General features: G+C 41.5%; 5 protein-coding genes across 5 annotated transcripts; 4 read left to right on the forward strand and 1 right to left on the reverse strand.

Moving 5' to 3' along the window:
• Positions 1-1,323: 1,323 nt before the first annotated feature.
• On the forward strand, positions 1,324-2,911 carry LOC122765287 (olfactory receptor 52L1-like). The gene has a single exon (XM_044019456.1). It carries the CDS (start codon positions 1,599-1,601, stop codon positions 2,685-2,687), a length of 1,089 nt encoding a protein of 362 aa, XP_043875391.1. The 5' UTR covers positions 1,324-1,598; the 3' UTR covers positions 2,688-2,911.
• A 1,615-nt stretch (positions 2,912-4,526) lies between these two features.
• Positions 4,527-5,972, forward strand: LOC122765331 (olfactory receptor 51L1-like). The gene has a single exon (XM_044019524.1). The coding sequence runs from the start codon at positions 4,681-4,683 to the stop codon at positions 5,860-5,862; it is 1,182 nt and encodes a 393-aa protein (XP_043875459.1). The 5' UTR covers positions 4,527-4,680; the 3' UTR covers positions 5,863-5,972.
• A 7,134-nt stretch (positions 5,973-13,106) lies between these two features.
• On the forward strand, positions 13,107-14,423 carry LOC122765332 (olfactory receptor 11A1-like). Its single transcript, XM_044019525.1, has one exon. It carries the CDS (start codon positions 13,266-13,268, stop codon positions 14,406-14,408), a length of 1,143 nt encoding a protein of 380 aa, XP_043875460.1. The 5' UTR covers positions 13,107-13,265; the 3' UTR covers positions 14,409-14,423.
• A 3,371-nt stretch (positions 14,424-17,794) lies between these two features.
• On the reverse strand, positions 17,795-20,138 carry LOC122785606 (trace amine-associated receptor 13c-like). The gene is made up of 2 exons (XM_044051490.1): positions 19,941-20,138; positions 17,795-19,173 (listed from the first exon to the last, which is right to left on the reverse strand). Exons 1-2 carry the CDS (start codon positions 20,111-20,113, stop codon positions 18,354-18,356), a joined length of 993 nt encoding a protein of 330 aa, XP_043907425.1. The 5' UTR covers positions 20,114-20,138; the 3' UTR covers positions 17,795-18,353.
• Positions 20,139-21,139: 1,001 nt separating this feature from the next.
• Positions 21,140-22,876, forward strand: LOC122785591 (trace amine-associated receptor 13c-like). The gene is made up of 2 exons (XM_044051468.1): positions 21,140-21,344; positions 21,594-22,876. Exons 1-2 carry the CDS (start codon positions 21,172-21,174, stop codon positions 22,414-22,416), a joined length of 996 nt encoding a protein of 331 aa, XP_043907403.1. The 5' UTR covers positions 21,140-21,171; the 3' UTR covers positions 22,417-22,876.
• The last annotated feature ends 3,928 nt before the right edge of the window (positions 22,877-26,804 follow it).

Genomic DNA, 26,804 nt, shown 5'->3' on the forward strand with positions numbered 1-26,804 from the left:
CCCTGCCACTGAGAGTTCACCTTGGCTGGTTCAGAGAACAGCTTGTTTATTCTCCTGGCCTCTGCCTCCTTGGTGTATCTCTTCAAATGGGTGGCCAATGCTGTTAGTCTTTGTTTGGCATTTTTGAGTGCTTCAGGTATGGAGAGCTTGGCATACTTCCCTTTATTCACCATGTTGCCTTTCTGTAGCTCCGCTAGCTGGCTAACTTCTCTCTGTGTTGTCCTTATCTTGGCCTCTAACCGTATTCTCCATGGTGGATGCTGTCTGTTATGGTTTGAGCCCATCTTGTATCCAAGCATTTCTAGGATTACTGTTGCTGTACTGTGTATCAGCTTATTGGTCTCAGTGATGGTTCCTGTAGGGATTGCTGTTAGTGCAGCATTCACATCCAGTAGCAGAACTTCTGAAGGCACTTTACAAGTCAGCTTTGGTATTGTATATATATCTATATGTATATATATATAAATATATATGTATATATATATATATATATATATATATATATATATGTATATATATATATATATATATATATACATACAGTATATATATACATATGTATATATATGTACTATGAAGTACGTATAGATCACAAGATACTAGTGAATGTCAAACATGTTAAAAATGTACGTTTTAAAATCGTGAAGATGTGTTCAATGATGTAAAAATCACGTCATGATAATCCCTCAACTACAGGATAATTTGGCCAGATAATCTGTTCAAATCAGCCTCAAATCTAAACCCAGTTATCCTCAATTATCCCTAACCTAACAACAATTAAAATCTTGATTTTTTTTTCATTTAGTACAACTATGTTTCCCAAACTTGTAAAGATGAAAAACCAGCGCAACCAAATTCACGTTATAAATCATGACCAAGACGTAAAATGTGTAAGCATAAATCTGAAAGAAAACACTAGAAAAGTGTCCAATATATATATATATATATATATATATATATATATATATATATATATATATATATACATATATATATATATACTATAAAGTGCCTCTGGCAAAATAGGTATAGATCACAAGATACTTGCGAGGGAAGCTTGCCAATTTATTTTTCAGTGCATCCTTTATTAAATTTGATCACATCCTTATTATTATTATTATTATTAGTAGTATTTTTAATATTTATTCTGGTGACATTCATCCAATGTGACATTCATCCAAGTCCCCTCAGACCTCAAACTGTAGACATGGCTTTACATTGTACAAAGGAGGCGGCATTACATTCTGCTCGTCACGTTTACATCTCTCAGGTGAGGATAAAAACCGAGCAGCTGCGGCAGTTTGTCTCAGCGGGAGAGAGGGAGGTCACTAAGGTCTCCAGTCGTCCACTTGTCGTGACTCGCTGGTGAAATTACATACTGTATATTTTGCAAATGCCTATGGTGTTTTTTTTTTAAGTGTTCTTGTGTTTTTTTAATGTTCTGTTATGCTCTGTTGTTAATGTGTTGATTATTACCAGACGCTGTCCTATATATTTGTTTTCTGTCACCTACGAATGAATCATCTGTCGTGATATTCAATAATCTGAAATATTTCTCAACAACATATGCTGCTACACTGCCTTTGTTTTGGGGTCCAATGGAGAACACAACAGAGACGTTTGTGTTGACCATGTACGCAGAACTGGGCCAGTTCAAGTACATGTATTTTACTCTGGCGCTGATATTTTACATATTTGTCATTGTTGCAAACGTGACTCTTATTGTGATCATCTCGGTTAACAGTAACCTGCACGAGCCCATGTATGTGTTCCTGTGCAGCTTGTTTGCTAATGAGATATACGGCAGCACGTCCTTGATGCCCTGCTTCATGGTCCACATCTTGGCAGAGACTCATGAGATTTCTGCCTTTTTCTGCTTCCTTCAAATATTTAACATTCACACCTATGGCACTGTTGAATTTGGGACCTTAACAGTCATGGCATATGACCGATATGTGTGCATCTGTAAGCCTCTGCATTACAACATTATAATAACAAAGAGAAAGGTACAAATTGTCATACTCGTTATCTGGATAATTTGCTTTGTAGAGATCGGGGTTTTGCTGTCCTTCACGATTCATTCGAAACGCTGCGGCAATGTGATCAACAAAGTGTTCTGTGCACACCAGCTTGTTGTCGCGCTCTCTTGTTCGCCAGACAGAACTGTGTCGATTATTCACGACCTGGTCGTCGGCCTCGTTTTCACGGTCGGCGCTCCTGTCAGTTACATTTCCTATACGTACGCAAAGATTTTGGCCGTGTGCCTGAAAGGTTCCAAAGAGACCAAGATGAAGGCTTTGGAGACCTGCACTCCCCACGCCGTGTCACTCATTACCTTTGTCTTCGCCTGCTTTTACAGTCTGATATCGCAGAGATTTGACATCTCCTCAGTTCCGTATCCGCTGTGTGTCGTGTTGTCAGCGTACGCGATGGTCATTCAGCCTTTTCAGAGTCCGATCATCTACGGCCTCAAACTGTCCAAAATTAGACATGCCTGTAAGAACCTGCTGACATTAAAAACATCACAACTCTACATTTTTCACGGAGAGTGTTTGAATCCTCACCTTTCATTCTTGACTGAAATGAACATACATGCATTAAAGTTTCAGAATGTGAACATCTACGCAGGTGAAAATGTATTACCGTTTATTGTCATTGTTGCTTATGATTATATTATATTATATTAATAACTTCAGGAGCTAAAAAAGAATAGAGAATGCAAAACAATACAAGTACAATACAAAGTGAGTTTAGTCATTGTGTCTTTCCATGACATGAAAAAATGACAAGTTTGTAACGAGTTTAAATGGTCAATTTTAAACATTATTTGCACAGTATATAATTTACATAGGGTGTAAATAAATATAACAACGTACCACGTACCATAAATAAAACCACTCTTAATATTTAAGATGAGTTGCTTTCATTTAATCAAAATATTTAAGTTTGCACCTTTACTTTTCCCCATTAAGGGTGAATAAAGTGATTCATTATTGCCTTAAATTTGAAGACACATTTAACATTTTAACAGTGGTGGGGCAGACAATCACAGTGTCAATAATGAAATGACAATAATTAATGTAGTTGTACAATATACAGATGATTTGACACTAAAACAATATGGGTTCAACATGAATGGATGAAAAAAGGTGGCACAGGTAGGATTTATAGGGAGATGAGTGTTTGAGCGCAAATGCCTTTACTCTCAATTCTTTTTAACAAAATGCTTCAAAATATAATACATACAATATCTTCTCTGTAAAAAACGGAGTCGAGCACTACTCAACTCAACTTTACTCGGTTTGGTTTCAGATACCAAACCCCCCCCGCAGTGTGTTAAGACTCTGCATTGACTTCCCTAAACACAGGAGTATCCTGACCCTTTAGCGCCTAGGCCCACATAGGGGATTTTTAAAATTGATTTTTAAAAAATATGGGAGACCACAGACCCAGATTTTCATAGTTTTAATCCTGAGAAAGCACAGACTAGACGATCCAGTCAAGACGCAGGACCAACACACTTTAATCGTTTCATCAAACAATTATGGGGAGGAGATTCCAGGGATTTGGGATCTCACAGAAACTTGCGTGATTTAACACGAGTTCAGACTATAAACAGAAGTGGAGGAGGACTGTCGCCATTGTCAGTTAATGGCTGATCTGTGTGCAATGTTTGTGCTGAGAAACGCAAAAGACACTGTGGATGAAGTAATGGCTGAGGAGACGCAATCAACTTATCTTGTATAAGTTATGGTTCTAAGCAAAAGTACAAAAACATTCGTTCCCCAGTCAACTGGTCACGCCCCAATCACTGTTCAGTCGTGAATGTCAAACATGTTAAAAACGTCCAATTTAAAATTGCGAAGATGTGTTCAATGACGTAAAAATCACATCATGTTAATCCCTCACAACTACAGGATAATTTGGCCAGATAATCTGTTCAAATCAGCCTAAAATCTGAATTATTAATAGCCCAATTATCTTCAATTATCCTTAACCTAACAACAATTAAAATCTTGGTTGTTTTTTTTCATTAAGTACAACAATGTTTCCCAAACTTGTAAAGATGAAAAACCAGTTTGACCAAATTCACTTTATAAATCATGACCAAGACGTAAAATTTGTAAGCATAAATCTGAAAGAAAACACTAGAAAAGTGTATATACATATATATACTATGAAGTACTTCTGGCAAAATAGGTATACTGTAGATCACAAGACACTTGCCAGGAAGCTTGCCAATTTATTTTTCAGTGCATCCTTTATTAAATTTGATCACATCCTTATTATTGTTATTATTTTTATTATTATTATTGTTGTTGTAATTATTATTTTTAATATTTATTCTGGTGACATTCATCCAATGGTTTTTAAGAAGTCCTCAAACTGTAGACTTTCTTCATCTTGACAGGGCTTTACATTGTACTAAGGAGGCGGCGTTACATTCTGCTCGTCACGTTTACGTCTCTCATGTGAGGATAAAAGCCGAGCAGCTTTGGTGGTTTGTCTTAGCGGGACAGAGGGAGGTCACTGAGGTATCCAGTCGTCCACTGGTTGTGACTCGCTGGTTAAATTACATACTGTATATTTTGCAAATGCCTATAGTGGGTTTTTTTGTTCCTGTGTTTTTTTTTATGTTCTTTAAATTACAATGTTGATTATTACCAGACGCTCTCCTATATGTGTCTTCTCTCACCTACGAATGAATCATCTGGCATAATATTTAATAATCTGAAATATTTCTCAACAACATATGCTGCTAAACTGCCTTTGTTTTCGGGTCCAATGGAGAACACAACAGAGACGTTTGTGTTGACCATGTACGCAGAACTGGGCCAGTTCAAGTACATATATTTTACTCTGGCGCTGATATTTTACATATTCGTCATTGTTACAAACGTGACTCTTATTGTGATCATCTTGGTGGACAGTAACCTGCACGAGCCCATGTATGTGTTCCTGTGCAGCTTGTTTGCTAATGAGATATACGGCAGCACGTCCTTGATGCCCTGCTTCATGGTCCACATCTTAGCAGAGACTCATGAGATTTCTGCCCTTTTCTGCTTCCTTCAAATATTCAACATTCACACCTATGGCGCTGTTGAATTTGGGACCTTGACAGTCATGGCATATGACCGGTATGTGTGCATCTGTAAGCCTCTGCATTACAACATTATAATAACAAAGAGAAAGGTACAAATTGTCATACTCGTTATCTGGATAATTTGCTTTGTAGAGGTCGGGGTTTTGCTGTCCTTCACGATTCATTCAAAACGCTGCGGCAATGTGATCAACAAAGTGTTCTGTGCACACCAGCTTGTCGTCACACTCTCTTGCTCGCCAGACAGAACTGCAGCGATTATTCATGACCTGATCTTCGGCCTCGTTTTCACAGTCGGCGCTCCTGTCAGTTACATTTCCTACACATACGCAAAGATTTTGGCCATGTGCCTGAAAGGTTCCAAAGAGACCAAGATGAAGGCTTTGGAGACCTGCACTCCCCACGCCGTGTCACTCATCACCTTTGTCTTCGCCTGCTTTTACAGTCTGATATCGCAGAGGTTTGACATCTTCTCAGTTCCGTATCCACTGTGCGTCGTGTTGTCAGCGTACGCGATGGTCATTCAGCCTTTTCAGAGTCCGATCATCTACGGCCTCAAACTGTCCAAAATTAGACATGCCTGTAAGAACCTGCTGCCATTAAAAACATCCCAACTCTACATTTTTCACGGAGAGTGTTTGAATCCTCACCTTTCATTCTTGACTGAAATGAACATACATGCATTACAGTTTCAGAATGTGAACATACAAAACATTACAAGTACAATACAAAGTGAGTTTAGTCATTGTGTCTTTCCATGACATGACAAAGTGACTAGTTTGTAATGAGTTTAATGGTAAATTTTAAACATTATTTGCACAGTATATAATTTACACAGGGCGTAAATAAATATAACAAAGTACCACTTACCATAAATAAAACCACTCTTAATATTTAAGATGAGTTGATTTCATTTTGTCAAGATTGTACCTTTACATTTCCCCATTAAGGGTGAATATAGTGATTCATTATTGCCTTAAATTTGAAGACACATTTAACATTTTAACAGTGGTGGGGCAGACAATCACAGTGTCAATGAAGAAATGACAATAATTAATGTAGTACAAAATACAGATGATTTGACAGAAAAAAATATGGTTTCAACATGAATGTGTTACAAACTCTCACAAGCCTGGACCCAAATGCACAAGACCAGACACAGAAGAAGGGTTTTAAAAGAGCTTTATTATTACTTCAAGCAGCAAACAAAAGATGAGCAGGCAAGCTCAGGAAAAGGCTAAACGCTAAAGCTAAACTTGACTTGAAAGGACTGAGATAACAAAACAAGACATGAGCAAAACTAACACTACAATAGATCTTTGACTTGGCTCAGACTTCAAGTGGCACGGACACTGACAACACATGTAAGACGCACTGGCAACTGAAAGTGGGAGAAGGGAGTGAGGGTCATGAGCACCAGGTGAACACAATCAGGGAATCAGACGAGACACAGAACAAGACAGACAATGTGCTCACAGAAAGTAGAGAAACCCCTTACCAAAATAAAACAGGAAGTGACATTGAACTAAAACTGACTAGCAACACTGACGGTGCATGACAGTACCCCCCCCAGGGACGGCTCCTGACGGACCAGGTTGTTGTTGTCTCGTCTTTCAAAGTCACGGATGAGGTTGTCATCCAAGATGAAGCTGGCAGGTACCCATGAGCACTCTTCTGGACCATACCCTTCCCAGTCCACCAGGAATTGATAACCCTGCCCTCTTTTCCTGACCCCCAGGAGTTTTTTCACTGCATAAACTGGGTGACCATCAATCATTGTGGGGGCTGGATAGGGGAACCAGGGGGCTCTCGGTAACCGGCTTGAGTCTAGGCAGACGGAGACGAACAGACACAGGATTAATGACTTTGGACACCAGAAAGGGGCCAACAAACCGTGGAGTGAGCTTCTTGCAGTCGACATGGGGACTGGGGATGGTATCCTGACGTGAGGCTGACTGTGATCCCCAGCAGGGTGCAGAACTCCTTCCAGAACCTGGATGTGAATTGGGGGCCCTGGTCTGACACGATGTCCCTGGGAATTCCATGTGTTAAAAGAATTGTTGAGATCCATAGGAAGGAGATCGGAGTCAGCTCAGTGTCCAAACAAGGGTTTAATCTTGTAGAAGAGGAGCAGTCAAAAAGCAACACACAGGCCAGTTACAAAGTGAAGACTCTCTGTCTTGTAGAAAACACATGGTATTTATCTGTCTCAATGGGTCTGCTATCACCCTGCCATACGGTGCAGACCCCCGCCTCTGTGGGTCTGTTATCACCTTGCCCTAAGTCACAGACCCATTGTCTCTATTCACAAGTCACATCAAACAGTTCCTAAAACCATACAAATGGTCACTGGTCCCAAGTCACATCGAACAGTTACATTAACAATACAAAGGGTCACTGGTCGCAGGTCACATCAAACAGTTGCATTGAACATTTGTCTTCATGTATTACATGAGGTACATAATTTCCATGACACCATGAATCCTCACAATTTGGTTCATGACCACGAGGGCTGTTTCTTTGGATGTGGGCAATTTGGGCAAGGTCACGAAATGAAACATTTTCGAGAACAGATCTACCACAGTGAGGATGGTGGTGTTCCCTCTGGAGGCTGGCAGACCGTAACTAAGTCCAGGAAGATTGTTTCGCCGATCTGCCGGGTATTGCCTACGAGCGGGTGCATGTGACAACGGGCTCGCAACTGCATGCGCACAACAGCAGCGCACGGCTCCGCAGCGCACGGCTCTGCAACGCATCAACAGGTGATCACAATCGCACTCATTAGGAACGGCAGAAACCCCGGAAACAAAATAAGGAGTGAGCATTCAGTCAGTAGCTTGCAACTCAACAAACGGCAGCAGAAGAAACGAAAGCTGAATAACCACAGGAGTAAAACACGCATGGAAGCAGAAAGGATCAAGGAGGCTACCGGTAAGCTCGCAGCTCTGCGCCCTGGAGGATGTCTTGTTCCTTGCACACAGCGCACACGCTGTGATGTATTCCCTCATGTCCTGATCCAAGCCGGGCCACCAGAACCTTTGCCGGATCACATAGCTGGTCCGCCTGGTCCCCGGATGGCAGTTAAGAAGTGAGGTGTGAGCCCAATGAATGACCTGAGACTGCATGGTTTCAGGGACATATAGCCTATTAGGCGGGCAGACACTAGGTGCCGGATTCACCCCAAGTTCACTTTTTACCTGAGTTTCTATAGGCCAAGTCACAGCTCCACCACACGGTTCAGTGGGAGGATTGGTTCAGGGTCCTTGGCCATAGGCTCTGGGTCATGGAGGTGAGAAAGGGCATCAGGCTTCCCATTCTTGGACCCAGGTCTGTAAGAAAGAACAAAGTTGAAGCGGTTAAAAAAAGTCTACCAGGCTTGCCGTGAATTGAGTCTCTTGGCTTTACGTATATATTCCAGATTCTTATGGTCGGTCCATACCAAAAAAGGAAGCTTAGCCCCCTCCAGCCAATGCCTCCACTCTTCAAGAGCCACCTTCACTGCCAGGAGCTCCTTGTTCCCCACGTCATAATTCCGTTCGGCTGGGGTGAGTTTCCTGGACAGGAAGGCACAGGGGTGGAGTCTGTTGTCCTGAGCCGCCCTCTGTGTGGGAGTGCCCCTATCCCCTTGTTTGATACATCCACCTCCACCACGAATTGGGTTGCGGGTCCGGGATGATAAGGGCCGGTGCTGAGGAGAATGACATCTTAAGGCATTGAAATGCCTTCTCTGCCTGTGGGTTCCACACAAACTGAGAACTTGGCGGGGTCAGTGCATGTAAGGGAGCAGCGACTGAGCGATAGAAGTTAGCAAATCCTAAAAACTGCTGTACCTTTTTCCGGTTGGCAGGAGTAGGCCAGTACCTTACCGCACTGACTTTCGCCGGGTCCATTTCCATCTTCCCCGGAGAGATGATGAATCCGAGGAATGTGAATGTGTTGGTGTGGAACTCACATTTTTCTGCCTTGACGTACAACTGATGGGCTAGTAATTGCTGGAGGACCTGGCGAACGTGGGTGATGTGGGTCTGAATGTCCGGGGAAAAAATCAGAATGTCGTCAAGGTAGACAAAAACAAAACGGTTCAGAAAGTCTCGCAGAATGTCATTGACCATGGATTGAAAAACAGCTGGAGCAGTAGACAAACCAAAAGGCATCACCAAATACTCATAGTGTCCAGTGGGGGTATTGAAGCCAGTTTTCCACTCATCCCCTTCCCTGATCCTAACTAGATGATATGCATTTCTGAGGTCTAGCTTGGTAAATACACAGGCTTACTGGAGTTGATCGAAGGCAGATGTTTGTGTGGCACGGAGAGGGCGGTAGATACAGTAAGAAACTATTAGAAGCTCGACAACGCCACTCTGGGAATTTCACCCAGGGAATTACTAGATAAATTATAAAGGCACACAGTTCGGGTTACTGAGGGGCAAGAGACGTGGTTCCAAGTTAATATGTTTCTTTTATTAAACAATGATTCTAAAAACTTCAATAAAACTCATTCATACCAACAAAAATGGGGGAAAAAGAACCTTAACAGGGCTGAGGCCAAGGTGAGTGGATGAAGGCTAGGGCAGGGGAGGGATCCACTAAAGAAAAACACCACAATAATCACCAGGCACACGTGGCAGACACTCTCAGTGACGAAAACCCACTCCCAGGGACACAGCAAGACAAGACGGGAGGATGCCACCACCGGCCTACAGCAACTGCAAAAGGGGAATGATAACAACAAAATTGTGGGGAGTCATACATTCAAAACAAAAGCAAAACAGAACTCCAATGCTTAACAAAACTAAACATGGGCAGGTCACAGGCCTAAATAAATCACATAACAACCGAACTACTGACAAGAAAAGAGAAAATGAAAGGAAACCAAAACAAAATCAAATTACCTAAGTTACAAAACACAATCTTGAAATGAACAAAATAAAATTACATAAACAAAATCCCATTTAACCCAGACACAATACCCAAAAACAATATTTCACACTTTCTCACACACACACACATTCATTCACTCCGTATAAGGGGGAAAATCCCCAGTAAAAACAGTCGTGCGGGGCTGCAGCCGAACGATCGCTTTGGCCCGGCGTATGCTTGGGTCGGCTGTGACGTTTCCGACGGCCACCGAATAACGGCGCACGAGCCCGCAGCGGCCACCAACACGAACCAAAACTCAGTGGCAACAAAGCAGCAGCGGCCGTTAGGTGGTTAAGATCACCTAATCAAAAGAACATTATTAACAACCGCTATGTACGTTACAATTAAGTTGGTTACATTTCACAATATACGGACGTACCTTCTTGTAGTAGTAACAGACACAAGAGGAGGAAAAGGATGAGGGCTTCAGGCAGCCGCCAGCATGCACCTGCGACCACACTAGCGTTAGCCACCCACTAGCACCAACCAACGACCAGCGAGAGAGAGACACTTACCACCGCCGATCAACCCACAGCAGCATGCACACGGAGCATGGAGCAGCACCCAACCAGTCGCCCTATAACACAATGCCAAGTTTGAGCATACTAACTAAACTAAGCGATTAGCGAAGTAAAGTGCTCGAACCTACCGATCGGGGACGTGACCTCACACCAGAAGTGACAGGCGACAATGGGAGCAGAGGAAGAGCCGGCGAGTGGACTAACGCTTTTGTACCGGCTCCCTCAATGATTACTGGAAGTGTTACCATAACAACCAATAAACAAAAATGAGCGAGGGGAAAGTAACACAACAACGATCATACTGCTACAATCGTCAAGACTTGGTGCAGGGTTTGCCTACCGGACACAAAGCTCTTTGGTGACCTGACTGTCTGTAATAGAAATAGAAATAGAAACACCTCCCCTCCTGGAGGCGTCGCTGTCAATCCTTGGCCGAGAGTTTGGTCCAGCCGATCTGCATGGACCCATCAGTGGAACAAGGAGGTGCTGTGGTGGATCGTGATAGTGGTCTCAGTTGGAGGTGGCGGGTGACAGCCTCCAGCCATCTCTCCCTGTGCCTCTCTCGTAGACGGTAATCCAGACAGCTTGATCATAGAGTCTAGATCAGGTGGTACTTCCAGGGGTGCGAGCAAGTCCTTTATTGGGCCCGATAATCCTCTGCGGAATGCGCCCCTCAGTGCAGCGTCATTCCAGCCGCTCTCTGCTGCTGCGGCCCGGAAGTTGATGGCATAATCGGCTACACTGTCCTGGTTCTGCCGCATGGATTCCAGGGCTGGTGTTGTGTGGTCGAACACCCGTTGTAGGGCGGTAATGGACCTGTCGGATGAATGGCAGGCGGGGGAGTTGCAATCCCACTCTGCTGTGGCCCACGCTGCTGCTCGGCCTGTCAAGTGGGACATAACAAAGGCAATCCGGGTGAAGCCAGAGTTATAGACTTACGTCATTATCTTGAACTGCAAGTCACATTGAGTGAGAAAGCGCCTACAGTCACCTGGTTCCCCTGAAAATTTCTCGGGTGGGGCGAGACGAGGAGAAGAAGCCTGGAACATGCTGAAAGGCGAGGTAGGAGGCACTGGATCAGCGATGGGGCAAGGAGCTACAGCAGCGGGAGATGTCATCGTTGGAGCACTGGAAACCAGGCGGGCAAGCACGCGTTGGAGGGTTTGATTTAACAGGTGAATCTGGCTAGTGGCAGATTCCTGGAACCCTTGGTGTCGGCTGGATAGCTGCTGCACAGCTGCTGCACTGTCTGAAAACTGCCCCTTGTGTTCCAGTAGCCTCCTTCCTTGGGCTCCAAGGGCAGCCTTCACTGTTTCGGTCTCAGCTGGGTCCATATGTTGGCCAATGCGTTCTGTTGGGAACTCTCACAAGCTTGGACCCAAATGCACAAGACCAGACACAGAAGAAGGGTTTTAAAAGAACTTTATTACTCCTTCAAGCAGCAAACAAAAGGTGAGCGGGAAAGTTCAGGAAAAGGCGAAACGCTAAAGCTAAACTTGACTTGAAAGAACTAAGATAACAAAACAAGACATGAGCAAAACTAACTTACAATAGATATTTGACTTGGCTCAAACTTCAAGTGGCACAGACGCTGACGACACATGTAAGACGCACTGGCAACTCAGAGTGGGAGCAGGGAGTATACTGTATGAAGGGAGGGTAATGAGCACCAGGTGAACACAATAGGGGAATCAGACGAGACACAGAACAAGACAGACAATGTGCTCACAGGAGGTAGAGAAACCCCTTACCAAAATAAAACAGGAAGTGACATTGAACTAAAACTAACTAGCAACACTGACGGTGCATGACAGAATGGATGAAAAAAGGTGGCAGAGGTAGGATTTATAGGGAGATGAAAGTTTGAGCACAAATGCCTTTGCTCTCAAGTCTTTTTAACAATAGCTTCAAAATTAAATACATACAATATCTTCTCTGTAAAAAAATGGGTTCATATAGATATTTTACTGAAAGGTCCTGTTTTTCCCGTTATCATGTTAATCCCTCACAACTACAGGATAATTTTGCCAGATAATCTGTTCAAATCCGCCTAAAATCTGAATTATTAATAACCCAATTATCCTCAATTATCCTTAACCTAACAACAATTAAAATCTTGTTTGTTTTTCATTTAGTACATCAATGTTTCCCAAATTTAAAAAGCATAAATCTGAAAGAAAACCCTAGAAAAGTGTCTATATATATATACTATGAAATACTTCTGGCAAAATGGTTACAGATCACAAGATACTTGCCAGGAAGCTTGCCAATTTATTTTTCAGTGCATCCTTTATTGAATTTGATCAATCCTTATTATTATTGTTATTATTATTATTATTATTATTGTTATTGTCATAATATTTTTATTTTTCATTTTTTTATATTTATTCTGGTGACATTCATCCAATGGTTTTTAAGAAGTCCTCAAACTGTAGACTTTCTTCATCTTGACAGGGCTTTACATTGTATAAAGGAGGCGGCGTTACATTCTGCTTGTCACGTTTACGTCTCTCATGTGAGGATAAAAGCCGAGCAGCTTCGGCAGTTTGTCTCAGCGGGAGAGAGGGAGGTCACTGAGGTCTCCAGTCGTCCACTGGTCGTGACCCGCTGGTGAAATTACATACTGTATATTTTGCAAATGCCTATAGTGGGTTTTTTTGTTCCTGTGTTTTTTTTAATGTTCTTTAAATTACAATGTTGATTATTACCAGAAGCTCTCCTATATGTGTCTTCTCTCACCTACGAATGAATCATCTGGCATAATATTTAATAATCTGAAATATTTCTCAACAACATATGCTGCTAAACTGCCTTTGTTTTCGGGTCCAATGGAGAACACAACAGAGACATTTGTGTTGGCCATGTACGCAGAACTGGGTCAGTTCAAGTACATATATTTTACTCTGGCGGTGTTATTTTACATATTCGTCATTGTTACAAACGTGACTCTTATTGTGATCATCTTGGTGGACAGTAACCTGCACGAGCCCATGTATGTGTTCCTGTGCAGCTTGTTTGCTAATGAGATATATGGCAGCACGTCCTTGATGCCCTGCTTCATGGTCCACATCTTGGCAGAGACTCATGAGATTTCTGCCCTTTTCTGCTTCCTTCAAATATTTAACATTCACACCTATTGCACTGTTGAATTTGGGACCTTAACAGTCATGGCATATGACCGATATGTGTGCATCTGTAAGCCTCTGCATTACAACATTATAATAACAAAGAGAAAGGTACAAATTGTCATTCTCGTTATCTGGATAATTTGCTTTGTAGAAATCGGAGTTTTGCTGTCCTTCACGATTCATTCGAAACGCTGCGGCAATGTGATCAACAAAGTGTTCTGTGCACACCAGCTTGTCGTCGCGCTCTCTTGTTCGCCAGACAGAACTGCAGCGATTATACACGACCTGGTCGTCGGCCTCGTTTTCACAGTCGGCATTCCTGTCAGTTACATTTCCTACACGTACGCAAAGATTTTGGCCGTGTGCCTGAAAGGTTCCAAAGAGACCAAGATGAAGGCTTTGGAGACCTGCACTCCCCACGCCGTGTCACTCATCACCTTTGTCTTCGCCTGCTTTTACAGTCTGATATCGCAGAGATTTGACATCTCCTCAGTTCCGTATCCGCTGTGTGTCGTGTTGTCAGCGTACGCGATGGTCATTCAGCCTTTTCAGAGTCCGATCATCTACGGCCTCAAACTGTCCAAAATTAGACATGCCTGTAAGAACCTGCTGCCATTAAAAACATCACAACTCTACATTTTTCTCGGAGAGTGTTTGAATCCTCACCTTTCATTCTTGATTGAAATGAACATACATGCATTACAGTTTCAGAATGTGAATGTGAATCTACACACTTGAAAATGTATTACCGTTCATTGTCATTGTTGCCTATGATTATATTATATTATATTAATAACTTCAAGAGCTAAAAAAGGATAGAGAATGAAAAACAATACAAGTACAATACAAAGTGAGTTTAGTCATTTTGTCTTTCCATGCCATGACAAAGTGACTAGTTTGTAACAAGTTTAAATGGTCAATTTTAAACATTATTTGCACAGTATATACATAAACCATAACTAAAACCACTCTTAATATTTAAAAATGAGTTGCTTTCATCTAGTCAAAAATATTTGAGTTTGCACCTTTACATTTACCCATTAAGGGTGAATAAAGTGATTCATTATTGCCTTGAATTTGAAGACACATTAAACGTTTTAACAGTGGTGGGGCAGACAATCACAGTGTCAATTATGAAATGACAATAATTAATGTAGTTGTACAAAATACAGATGATTTGACACAAAAACTATATGGTTTCAACATGATTGGATGGAAAAAGGTGGCAGAGGAAGGATTTGTAGGGAAATTAGTGTTTGAGCGCAAATGCCTTTGCTCTCAATTTTTTTTAACAAAAGCTTCAAAATTAAATACATACTATATCTTCTCTGTAAAAAACAGGGTCATATAGATATATTACTGAAAGGTCCTGTTTTTCCAGTCATTAAATATTGAAAATCCAATCTTCAAACCAACAATAAGTATATTTTATCTGAGCATAAAATCTAAATAAAAAAAAATTCATTTTTTGCAACACGTCAATAAACAAACTACAAAATCATTTATTTTAAATCTTATTTAATATATCATTTATGTGGAAAGAACAAGAACATAAACAGGGGTACAAAAAAAAAAAGGGCACCCTATCATATAGACAGTAGTACATACAGTATGTATACATATGTATCTGTGGCTCCACGTTTACTAAAGGCACTTTTCTATGATACAGATCTAGCACTACTCGACTCAACTCTAATCAGTTTGGTATGGTATGGTATTTCATTACCATGGTACCTCCTCAACATGGGGGGAGTCATCATAGCGAGCAAACTAGTAAAGCAGTTGTTTCCCGCGTAACAGAATCATTAGAATCAGTTAATTTAAAAGATTTGTTCATTTGTACTTCCATTGCTACATGGATTGCTACATTAACGCATGTTTTTGGGATTTTTAAGTCTTTTTAACTGACCTACAGTTCGGCACTGTTCGTCTTGATTCTTGTGTCGGATGGTGCGTTCATTATGCTCTCTGACCAATCAGTGCACGTCACATTTTAGTATCGGCTCAGCTTGCTTGGAACCTTGCCAGAGCAGGTATTAAAAAAAAACACCAAATACCAGGTACGATCCCTGATGGAAAAGCAAAAAACGAGTCAAGCCAGACAGAGCCGAGTAGTGCTAGAACTGTATCATGGAAAAGCGCCATAAGTAGATATTCTACATGGATGTGCTGTGTTTAATTGGTCTCAGGGGATAATGACTGCAATGATAATTTACATATCTGACAATGGTAAACTTTGATGGTCATTGGCAGTTGATGGCATATTTGTCACTGAGTTGTTTGGTGGCCTTCCCCATAAAGCCTTCAAACTGTAGCCGCAGAAACAGTAATTGACAGTGTTTCTTTTCCCTGAGGTCTGTTCAATGATGACTAATGACTACAGTCATCTGACATCCCTCAGGCCCTATTTCCAAGGCAACAATAAAATCTTTTTCTTCTTCAATGCACGGCATTGTTTCAAGAAACGTCTTCATACACACTAATTCTCCAAAGCTCCAGTGTGTAACTTCTTTCGTCCCCCCTGAGGAATTCTGTATGATTACCAAACAACTTCTTGTGCCTTTACATGACATATTCTGCTGGATTCATTTTGCCAGGGGACAGTGTAACAGCATATGGTATTGAGAAATCGGAGCATTTTTGGTAAAATTGTCTGAAATTACTATAGTAAATGAGAAGTTTAAGATATGTCTTCCTCTCATCCATGAACTTAAAAATGTTCCATTCTGTAAACTGACAAGGCATAAGAACAGTCTCCTCATCAGTCTGAAAAAAATGTACCGGCCTGATTTTCACTATGTTTTTGTCACTTTTCTTTTCTTTTGTTGTGTAATGGCCTCTTCTCTTATTTCTGGATTTAAACTAGGGGTGGGAACTGTGGCACGTGCACAGGGAACCCAGGCCAGATTGAGTCCGACTGTGGTCTGAATGAAGGTAAACATGTGGTAATAATTCAACTCCCTATCGCCAAATCTGGGTGTTTAATCCAGAATTTGAGAAATGCATTCATCATCCATCCATATATCCACTGACTACCACTTTATCCTCCCCATGAGGGTCCTGGGGATGCTGGTGCCAATCCCAGTTGACATAGGGCGAAAGGCGGGGGAACACACTGGACAGGATAGTCATTGATTTGCAAAACACTTTTCTTGTCTTGACGACCACTCAAAGCTGCTTTACACTACAGTTTTTACCCATTCACACCCCGTCACTCACACATTTATATGCTGCTGGAGCACAGAGCAACTTGTTTTTGTTGAGATACATGTAGATTAGCAAAGCTGGGGATTGAACCTATGACCTGCTTTACTATTCAGCCACTTCCGCCCCACAACCACATTTACATGTATTTTAAAAAAGTCCAGTTTTAGTCGGATTAACACAGTAATTCAGTTTTTCTCTAATGTCATGGCAACAGGGGTGTTTCAAGAAACATTGGGGGCCCAAACAACAAAGCCCCAAAATCAAATTAAGTGTTTGACACTGGCTTCAGTCGGGGGGACATATCATACAATCATGTCAAAATGTATCAGAATCTTATGGAAATGTTCCCAAAAATGGCAGTATCCGTGTTGCTGTTGTTGATTAGCATCATATGTTGCTAATTCTTGTTCCCCTGCAGATAACAGCAGATGTATATACAGTATACATATATATTTTAAATAACATGCAGAAAATGAAGTAACATAATCATATTATGTACAAATTTGCAAATTTGTCATGATGTGCAGTATATTGTGATTTAAAAACATTGCATGATAATTATTGAAAACAACGCTGTAGGTTGTGAATCTGCTTTGTCTCTAATTTTGTGGTAAAGGCAGGTGAAGGAGGAAACAAATCTCCCTGGAGACCTGCACCACTGAGTGAGTGCTGACAATACAGCAGTTCCTCTCCACACGTTTGATAGAGGAAAGCGGTGACATCTGCTGGTTGATCGCTGATACCGCACTTGTACGTAGGTAAATGTGTTGGAAGACCTGAAGATGGCGGTCTAGACACACTGATCTTCACTGATTGGAAGGAAGAGGGGGATGAACTCTCATCGAGGTGTGCAGACGTTGTCACAAATTGGTCTCGCATCAGTCAAAAGATAGATAAATAAAACTACATATGCTACCTTAAACTTTAGTTGTATTTATTAAATTTTGTTCTTGAAAGTAGCAGGAAACATGTTCTTTCTCAGTGTTCAGGAAGACCCAGAGTTGTATTTGCTGCCAATAATGTGCATGTTTTTTCATACATAACAGATTTCTTTGACTTCATACTTTTTTCTTGTCATTATGAGTTGCTGAGTGTAACAAACAAACAAACAATACATACATTATTTTATTTTATTTCATTCATCTAATGATATTTCTATAAACAGTATTTACTTTCCTATTTATTATAGATTCTATATTCCATGTATGTGATCCAGACCCTGCACTTTTTATCCTAGAATCCTAGTGGCAACAATTCTTAAATGTCTACATTTTAAAGTCACGATAAGAGTGTGATATTCTGCTTAATCTTAGTTTCAAAATGGAGTTTGAACAATGACAATGGGCCCCAATGAACGTTAATTAGCTCCATGTAAATACACGTTCAAAAGGATGTTTTACATTTTCCATGCAGGTTAATTCACTACCTAATAGTAAATACATGATTTGTGCATACATACGTGATGCTTCAGAATTTCTACATGATTTGTGAATCACAGGAGTGAGGCTGCAGTGTCTGAAGGGTAACGATGAGTTTAATAGATCTCCTAAACCAGGGATAAAAAGAAGCATAGATGATGGGATTGATGCAGGAGTTACAATAAAGAAGCCAGACCCCAAAAATAGAAAAGGTCAGACTTGTTGACATGTCCTGGCCTGCGAGAGAGGGATAAAAATAAGGGCAGAAACATATGAGAAAGACAACCACAACAACACCAAGAATGCTGGCTGCTTTTCTCTCAGATTTCTTAGCTGTTACAGTAACTGAGCCCTGGACTGTGACAGCAGTAATGTGAGATCTCATGGCTCGAGCCTGAGACACAGCCACCACAAATACTTTCATATACAGAACCACTATGACGGCAATCGGGCCAATGAAGGTCAAAACGACATCAACAGCTCCTGTTATGAAGCTGATTATAACTACACACTCTCCATAGCAGGAGTTATATGTGTCTGGATTTTCCAGGAACACGTGTAGTATCACACCATTATAGAACAGAGAGCAGGCCCAACACAAACAAACACTTATTTGAACTCGTTGGTGAGTGACTATGGTGGAGTAAGACAAAGGGTCACAAATGGCCACATATCTGTCAACCGATATGAGAACCATGGTTCCCACTGACGCAGATGTCAGAATGAAAGAGGCATAGCAGAACAGACCACAGATCACACTGCCCAATAACCAGCAGCTACTCTGGAGCATGATTTGAACCGGCATCAGCAGGAGGCCAACGAGGAAGTCTGCCACAGCCAGAGAGAGGAGGAGGAGGTTGGTGGTGGTGTGGAGCTGCCTGGACACAAAGAGTATCATTCATTATAATAATTAATATTATTAGCAACAGTATAAAAGGTCATACAACCAAAAAAAACAACACAATTAGGATTTGCTTGTTTGCAGCAACCCATACATCAATTGCTGTGCAGAAGTCTTAGGTCACTTAATTTGAACACATTCATAAAGTTTTTAAATAATAATATATTTTTTTCTTCATCAGGTTTAAGTGTCAAGCATTGTGTGTGACCTACCCTTACACTTGAACAATATCTGTCTCTCTTAAACCTGGGGTGTAACCCTAATTAATCTGCTATTATGCCACGTTTGGTCAAGACATGCTTGAGCATCACACACACATGTAGTATTGACAGCATCCTTATATGTAAGACCAACTTTCAGACACACCATTCATCCATTCATTCATTTTTCTGCCGCTTTATCCTCCATGACGTGGCTGGAGCAAATCCTGGCTGTCTTAGCACGATTGGTGGTTTACACCCTGGACAAATCACAGGGCCAACATACAGCGACAAGGAACCAGTCACTCACTCATTTTTGCAAGTTTTTGGACTGTTTGGGGGGGAGCCAGAGTACCTTGGAGAGAACCCAAGCACACAAGGGGAGAACATGTAAACTCGAGCTGGGATCTAAACCGGTGACCTCTCCACCATCGTGTGCCCTCAGTAACATCAGTCTAAATGCTGTGAGACTATTACATAATACTGTACCTACACACACACAAACAATAAGAAAAGCAAGATAAGATGTAGTTTATCTTCATGCCTGAAGTGGGAGATAGAGATGATGACGAGCAGATTCAGCATCACAGTGAGCAAAGAGATGCAGGACAGGATGATGTTCAGCAAGACAGTTGGACCACGATGCTGCAGTGGCCTTTTACAGGAGATGTTTGGTAGCTGTGGAAAGCAAAGTTCATCTCCTTCCAGAGTCTCCATGCTCAGAAAGGAGAGAGGAGGAGAAGCGAAGCTGTACAGCAGTAGCATCTATCTGCTCCATGATCTCCATAAGAAGGTGAAATAATCTCGCTCCTCCTTCTGTTCTCGTAACAACAGTTACAGCTGTTGGGTGATGTAATACATTCATTAGGGACGTTGAATCAAAATTAGGATGTCAATCAAATATTGATATTAGAATTGATTAGAATTTGTTATTTTTGCACACACACAAATTAGTGGTTTGAGGGCTGGCTGAAGAGTCTGTCTCTTCTTTTAATTTTAAGTCCTAACTAAAGTTTAGCAGGTGGAACTTTTGGTCTCGCTGTAACCCAGACTCATTTAAGTGACCTACCACAACAAAATCTACACTGGTGACAAGGTTTTTGATAATAGAGAAGTTTCTTACAGGGGCAAAAAGAAAACTGTACAAAATTTCGGAAACTAATTACGAGCCAACATCAGCCGAAAGGAGCAATGATTCACGACGACCAAAACCCAAGACGAGAAATTAAAAATTGCTTTCTCACGAAGCAATATTGAGGTTATTTTACTAAAAACATTACTTCATGGGTAGATGGGCAGAAGGCAGTTTGAATGATGCATCATGATCCAATGAATTAGTTTGGGCCGTTAATTATGATTGGATGGTGTTTTTACAGACCTGTCCACTAAACAGGTGATTGATTTCTTTTTATTTCTGTGACAATGCATTAATTAATTGGTTACAATTAGGGTGTTAAGAAGATTTTAAGCAATACAGTAAAAAATGCTCCAGAAAATAATCTCCCACCCCACCTTTAAATACAGGTTTGTGTGTGTGTATGTATGTGTGTGTGCAAAAATAACACATTCTAATCAATTCTAATATCAATATTTGATTGACATCCTAATTTTAATTCAAAGTACCTAATGGAGAGGTGAATGTATTACATCACCCAACAGATGGGAACAGAGGGAGGAGCGAGATGAATCCACCTTATTATGGAGATCATGGAGCAGATAGATGCTACTGCTATGTAGCTTCTCTTCTCTTCTGTTCTCTTCTCTTCTCTCCGAGTATGGAGACTCTGGACGCAGATGAACTCTGCTTTCCACAGTTCCCAAACATCTCGTGCAAAAAGACGTTGGACCACGGTGGTCCAGCTGTATTCCTGTATGTCACACTGACCTGCATCTCTTTGCTCACCGTGATGCTCAATCTGCTCGTCATCATCTCTATCTCCCACTTCAGGTATGAAGATACATTCATTTCTATGTCTTATTGTCATTTGTTTGAACCTGAGAAATATTGTTGAAATGTGTTCATTTACATGTATTTTATGTGTATGTCTATTTATTTTATGTACATCATAAAAGTATTTCCACTACAACTAGACTTGAACTGCTACTACAGACATAGTAGCATGTAGAAAAAAAACAAAAAACTAGTATCACCCAGCATGTGATCATTTGTCTCTGTGATGATATTCTTTCTGTGCAGGCAGCTCCAGAACTCCACCAACCTCCTCCTCCTCTCTCTGGCTGTGTCAGACTTCTTCGTTGGCCTCCTGCTGCTGCCGGGTCAAATGGTTATGATAAGTGGCTGCTGGTTTTTGGGGACCTTCATTTGTGGTGCGTTTTACTTTGCCTCCTTTAGTCTGACATCTGCCTCAGTGGGAACCATGGTGCTCATATCAGTTGACCGATATGTGGCCATTTGTGACCCTTTGTCTTACCCAACCAAAGTCACTGAGAAACGAGTCAAAATAAGTGTCTCTCTGTGTTGGGCCTGCTCTGTCTTCTATAACGGTGTGATAATGAATGTCTTCCTGAGTGATCCAGATCAATTTAATACCTGCTATGGAGGGTGTGTATTTCTAATGGGCCAAATAACAGGAGCTGTTGATGTTGCTGTGTCCTTTGTTGGCCCAGTTGCTGTCATCGTAGTTCTGTATATGAAAGTATTTGTGGTGGCTGTGGCTCAAGCTCGAGCCATGAGGTCTCACATTACTGCTGTCACAGTCCAGGGCACAGGTGCTGTCACGGCTAAGAAATCTGAGAGAAAAGCAGCCAGGATTCTTGGTATTGTTGTGGTTGTGTTTGTGATATGTTTCTGTCCATATTTTTGTGCCTCTTTCATTGTCAGTTCATTCTCTATCTATGTTTCTTTTTTTGGGGTCTTGGTCCTGTATTTTAACTCCTGCATCAATCCAGTCATCTATGCTTCTTTCTATCCCTGGTTTAGGAGATCTATCAAACTCATTGTTACACTAAAGATATTGCAGCCTGGCTCCTGTGATACACACATACTACAGAAATGTTAACACATCTCAATGATTTATTCTCAGGTGGTGAAAAAAATATTTTTGCTTTTGTACATGTCACTGAATATTGTGTCTCTCTCTGTGTGCAAGGAATGTGTGCATGTGTGTGTGAGTGATAAGAACAAGGATTGCACATTATAACATAAATCTAACAATATAATCTCTTTTATTGATTCTAATGAATCAACAGCAGGCTCATTTTGGATTTTTCTGGCTTCACTTGGGCAAATACATTAATGTTTGTCTGGAAAAAAAATAAAAATAATTCAACTTAACTCCTCAGGACAAGATCAAAACCGGAAAGTAACCTTTTAAAATACACATTTCTTCTATTTTTTTTTGTTTACCTAACACTTGAATCAGGAAAACAGCTGAAAAACACTGAACTGATAAGACTGCTATAGAACATATAGAAATGTCAAAAATAGTAATATATATTTAAATCTTATAAAATAAAAATAAAACTACACTCAGTAACAGATAATAACAATGTGTAAATGTGTTTTTAAGAAGGTCAGCACAAGTATTAAGTCATATCCTCATCAGTAATGAGGTATTTTATAGAAGCACTGTTGGCAGCATAATTACTTTGGTTCTTCTTAAACAAAGAACCTGTGTCCTGCTATTTTCAAGTTTATAAATAAGTTCATGTACAGTTTAAGAAAACGTTTGATTTTGTTAAAATATGTATGTTTACTTGTATTTTATGCATGTATAATGTTAACCCAGATAAATCTCTAACTAACTAAGAACTCTCAGGACTTTGGGAGCAAATCCTAGTTATTTCACCTCATTGTATGTATGTTTTCTTTTGGTTATGTGACTTTTCATACAGTACTGTCACTGATAATAACAATACTAAATCCTGGATTATACCTGGTGCACCTCCTGACTCCTGTGATTCACACATACTGTAGAAATGCCTTATGTTTGTAGAAAACGGTTTGTTAAACCTTCATGAATGTGAACTTTGTCAAAACTTTTTTTGTATTTTGAAATGGTCAACATGAACATGAAAATAAATATGTTTTGATGTTGCTGCTTTGTTTTTGTTGTTTTCAAAACAATAGAACAGAGATTATGCATCTCTTATTATCAATCCTATGATAAACTCATGCAGACATTGCTTATGATAATAAGTATCAGTATAACATCAAAGAAAGATGTTATTGCAACTGTAAGACTTTTTTTTTCTTTAACAATTCCAAGAAACACATAAATGCATATAAAAGCAGTGCACTAATAAACAACGTCATTCATACTGTGTTGTCACGTCAGACATAACTCTAGAGGTGATTATGCATGACAAACATAATAATGGACATTATTTTACATTAAATACCTCACTCATTAAACTGTTTGGCTGATGAAATACACCCTCCATACATCTAAGTTCCTCAGCATTGTAAAAAATAAAACTTAAGACTTTGTCAAAAATACAAAGTGCTCTAAGAACACGTACACCACACTTCTCTTTGCACGTTATATGTTAGAAATAGAAATAGTCATTTGGTTACATGCAAGTAAATCAGGAAATTATACGTCTTCACATGTACAAAAGCGAAAGACATCATGGTCGCAATGGTTGCAAGTTCGATTCCACCCCTGGCTGATTGTGCTCATACCCATTGTAAGTCGCTTTGGATAAAAGCGTCTGCAAAATGACATGTAATGTAATGATTGGGGAAAATATATGATAGATCTGGATAGAACAGGAGCCAGTTGAGGTGGTTCGGGTATCTGGTGAGGATGCCTCCTGGGCGCCTCCCAAGGGAGGTGTATCAGGCATGTCCAGCTGGGTAGACCTAGGACAAGGTGGAGATATTACATCTCCACTCTGGCCATGGTTCCCACTGACGCAGATGTCAGAATGAAAGAGGCATAGTAGAACAGACCACAGATCACGCTCAAAAACCAGAAGCCACTCAAGAAGATGATTTTAACCGGCATCAGCAGGAGGCCAACGAGGAAGTCTGCCACAGTCAGAGAGAGGAGGAGGAGGTTGGTGGAGGTGTGGAGCTGCCTGGACACAAAGAGCCTCACTCATAATACTTATTATTATCATTAACAACAGTATAAAAGGTCATACAACTAAAAAAAACAACATAATTAGGATTTTCTTGTTTGCAGCAGCTGTTGAAAACCGTAACCCATTCATTGCTGTGCAGAAGTCTTAGGTCACTTAATTTGAACACATTTAGAACGTTTTTAAATATTATTAATTTTTCTTCTTCATCAGGTTTATGTATCAAGCATTGTGTGTGACCTACCCTTACATTGAACAATATCTGTCTCTCTTAAACCTCGGGTGTAACCCTAATTAATATCTGCTATTATGCCATGTTTGTTCAAAACATGCTTGAGCATCACACACACATGCAGTATTGACGTCCTCCTTTTATGTAAGACCAACTTTCAGAGACACCATTCATCCATTCATTCATTTTTCTGCCGCTTTATCCTCCATGACGTGGCTGTAGCAAATCCTGGCTGCCATAGCATGATTGGTGGTTTACAGAAAGTGAGCAGGAAGAAGCTTGGGAAATAGCTAAATGCTAAGCTAAAAAACTAGACTTGTAATGACTGAGAAAACAACAAAACTTAAGCTATACTTTCACAACGAAAAGATCTCTGACTTGAATTTCAAAACTTCACGGGGCACAGACGCTGACGACACACTGGCATCGAAAGTGGGAGAAGGGAGTATAAGAAGGGAGTGAGGGTAATGAGCACCAGGTGAACACAATCATGGAATCGGACGAGACACAGAACAAGACAGACAAGGTGCTCACAGGAAGTAGAGAAACCCCTTACCAAAATAAAACAGGACGTGACATTGATCTAAAACTAACTAACTAACAACATAAAACAGAAAGTGCCACTGAACTAAAACTAACACAAAATAAAACAGGAAGTGAGACTGAACTAAAACCAACTAACACAACTTGTCCCCCCAGGGACGGCTCCTGGCGGACCAGGTTGTTGTCGGTCTCGTCTCTCAAAGTCACGGATGAGGTTGTCATCCAAGATGAAGCTGGCAGGTACCCATGAGTGCTCTTCAGGACCATACTCTTCCCAGTCCACCAGGAATTGATGACCCCGCCCTCTTTTCCTGACTGCTAGGAGTTTTTTCACTGCATACACTGGGTCACCATCAATCATTCTGGGGGTGGAGGGGGTCTGGATGGGGGAACCAGAGGGCTCTCTGTAACCGGCTTGAGTCTACTGACGTGGAATGTTGGGTGCACACTTGACTTTTCACACTGGAAAGGGACCAACAAACCGTGGAGCGAGCTTCTTGGAGTCGACATGGAGGGGGAGGTCCCTAGTTGATAACCACACCCTCTGCCCTGGCCTGTACTCCAGTGCCGCCCGCCGCCGGCGATCAGCCGCTGTTTTCATGCGGGCAGAACTCCCCAGGAGAATTCGGCGAGCAGCTGCCCACACCCGACGGCATCTCCTCACCAAGGCATGTGCGGACGGCACCACCACCTCCTTTTCTGTACCTGGGAACAGAGGAGGTTGATAGCCATGGGCAATGAATTATGTGCATACTCCACCCATGTCAGATGCTCGCTCCAAGTTGCTGGGTTCTGGGACACAAAGCAGCGCAAGCAGCTTTCCAGTTCCTGGTTCATCCTCTCCGTCTGCCCATTGGATTGGGGATGGTATCCAGACGTGAGGCTGACCATGACGCTCAGCAGGGTGCAGAACTTCCAGAACCTGGATGTGAATTGGGGGCCCTGGTCCAACACGATATCTCTGAGAATTCCATGAATCCTTAATATCTGGCTGTCTCTTTTGCCGTGGGTAGTTTAGGCAGGGCCACAAAGTGCACCATCGAGAACCGGGAACTGGTCTACCACAGTGAGGATGGTGGTGTTCCCACTGGAGGCTGGCAGACCGGTAACAAAGTCCAAGGAGATGTCGGACCAGGGACAACTAGGAACTGGAAGCGGCTGTAAAGGACCCTGCTGGGTCCTGGAGGAAGTCTTATTCCGTGCACACACCGTGCACGCTGCAACGTATTCCCTAATGTCCTGGTCCAGGCCAAGCCACCAGAACCTTTGCCGGATCACATAGTCCGTCCATCTGGCCCCCGGATGAGAGGTAAGTAGTGAGGTGTGAGCCCAATGTATGACCTGAGACTGCATGGTTTCTAGGACATATAGCCTATTAGGTGGACAGCCACTAGGCGCCGGGTTCACACCGAGTTCACTTTTTACCCGGGTTTCTATAGGCCAAGTCACTGCTCCAACCACACAGTTCAGTGGAAGGATTGGTTCAGGATCCTTGGCCATGGGCTCTGGGTCATGGAGGCGAGAGAGGGCATCAGGCTTCCCATTCTTGGACCCAGGTCTGTAAGAGGACAAAATTAAAACGGTTGA

Source organism: Solea senegalensis, linkage group LG2 (genome assembly GCF_019176455.1).
Source record: "Solea senegalensis isolate Sse05_10M linkage group LG2, IFAPA_SoseM_1, whole genome shotgun sequence".
NCBI lineage: Eukaryota > Metazoa > Chordata > Actinopteri > Pleuronectiformes > Soleidae > Solea > Solea senegalensis.

What these genes read in the sequence shown, in the direction of transcription:
- LOC122785606 (XM_044051490.1), bottom strand. Translation starts at nt 20,113, where the DNA reads ATGGAGACTCTGGAAGGAGATGAACTTTGCTTTCCACAGCTACCAAAC. An exon ending in ATCTCTATCTCCCACTTCAG is followed by an intron (nt 19,174 to 19,940) that starts GCATGAAGATAA and finishes CTTTGTGTCCAG; the next exon opens with GCAGCTCCACACCACCACCA.
- LOC122765332 (XM_044019525.1), top strand. Translation starts at nt 13,266, where the DNA reads ATGTGTCTTCTCTCACCTACGAATGAATCATCTGGCATAATATTTAAT.
- LOC122765331 (XM_044019524.1), top strand. Translation starts at nt 4,681, where the DNA reads ATGTGTCTTCTCTCACCTACGAATGAATCATCTGGCATAATATTTAAT.
- LOC122765287 (XM_044019456.1), top strand. Translation starts at nt 1,599, where the DNA reads ATGGAGAACACAACAGAGACGTTTGTGTTGACCATGTACGCAGAACTG.
- LOC122785591 (XM_044051468.1), top strand. Translation starts at nt 21,172, where the DNA reads ATGGAGACTCTGGACGCAGATGAACTCTGCTTTCCACAGTTCCCAAAC. An exon ending in ATCTCTATCTCCCACTTCAG is followed by an intron (nt 21,345 to 21,593) that starts GTATGAAGATAC and finishes CTTTCTGTGCAG; the next exon opens with GCAGCTCCAGAACTCCACCA.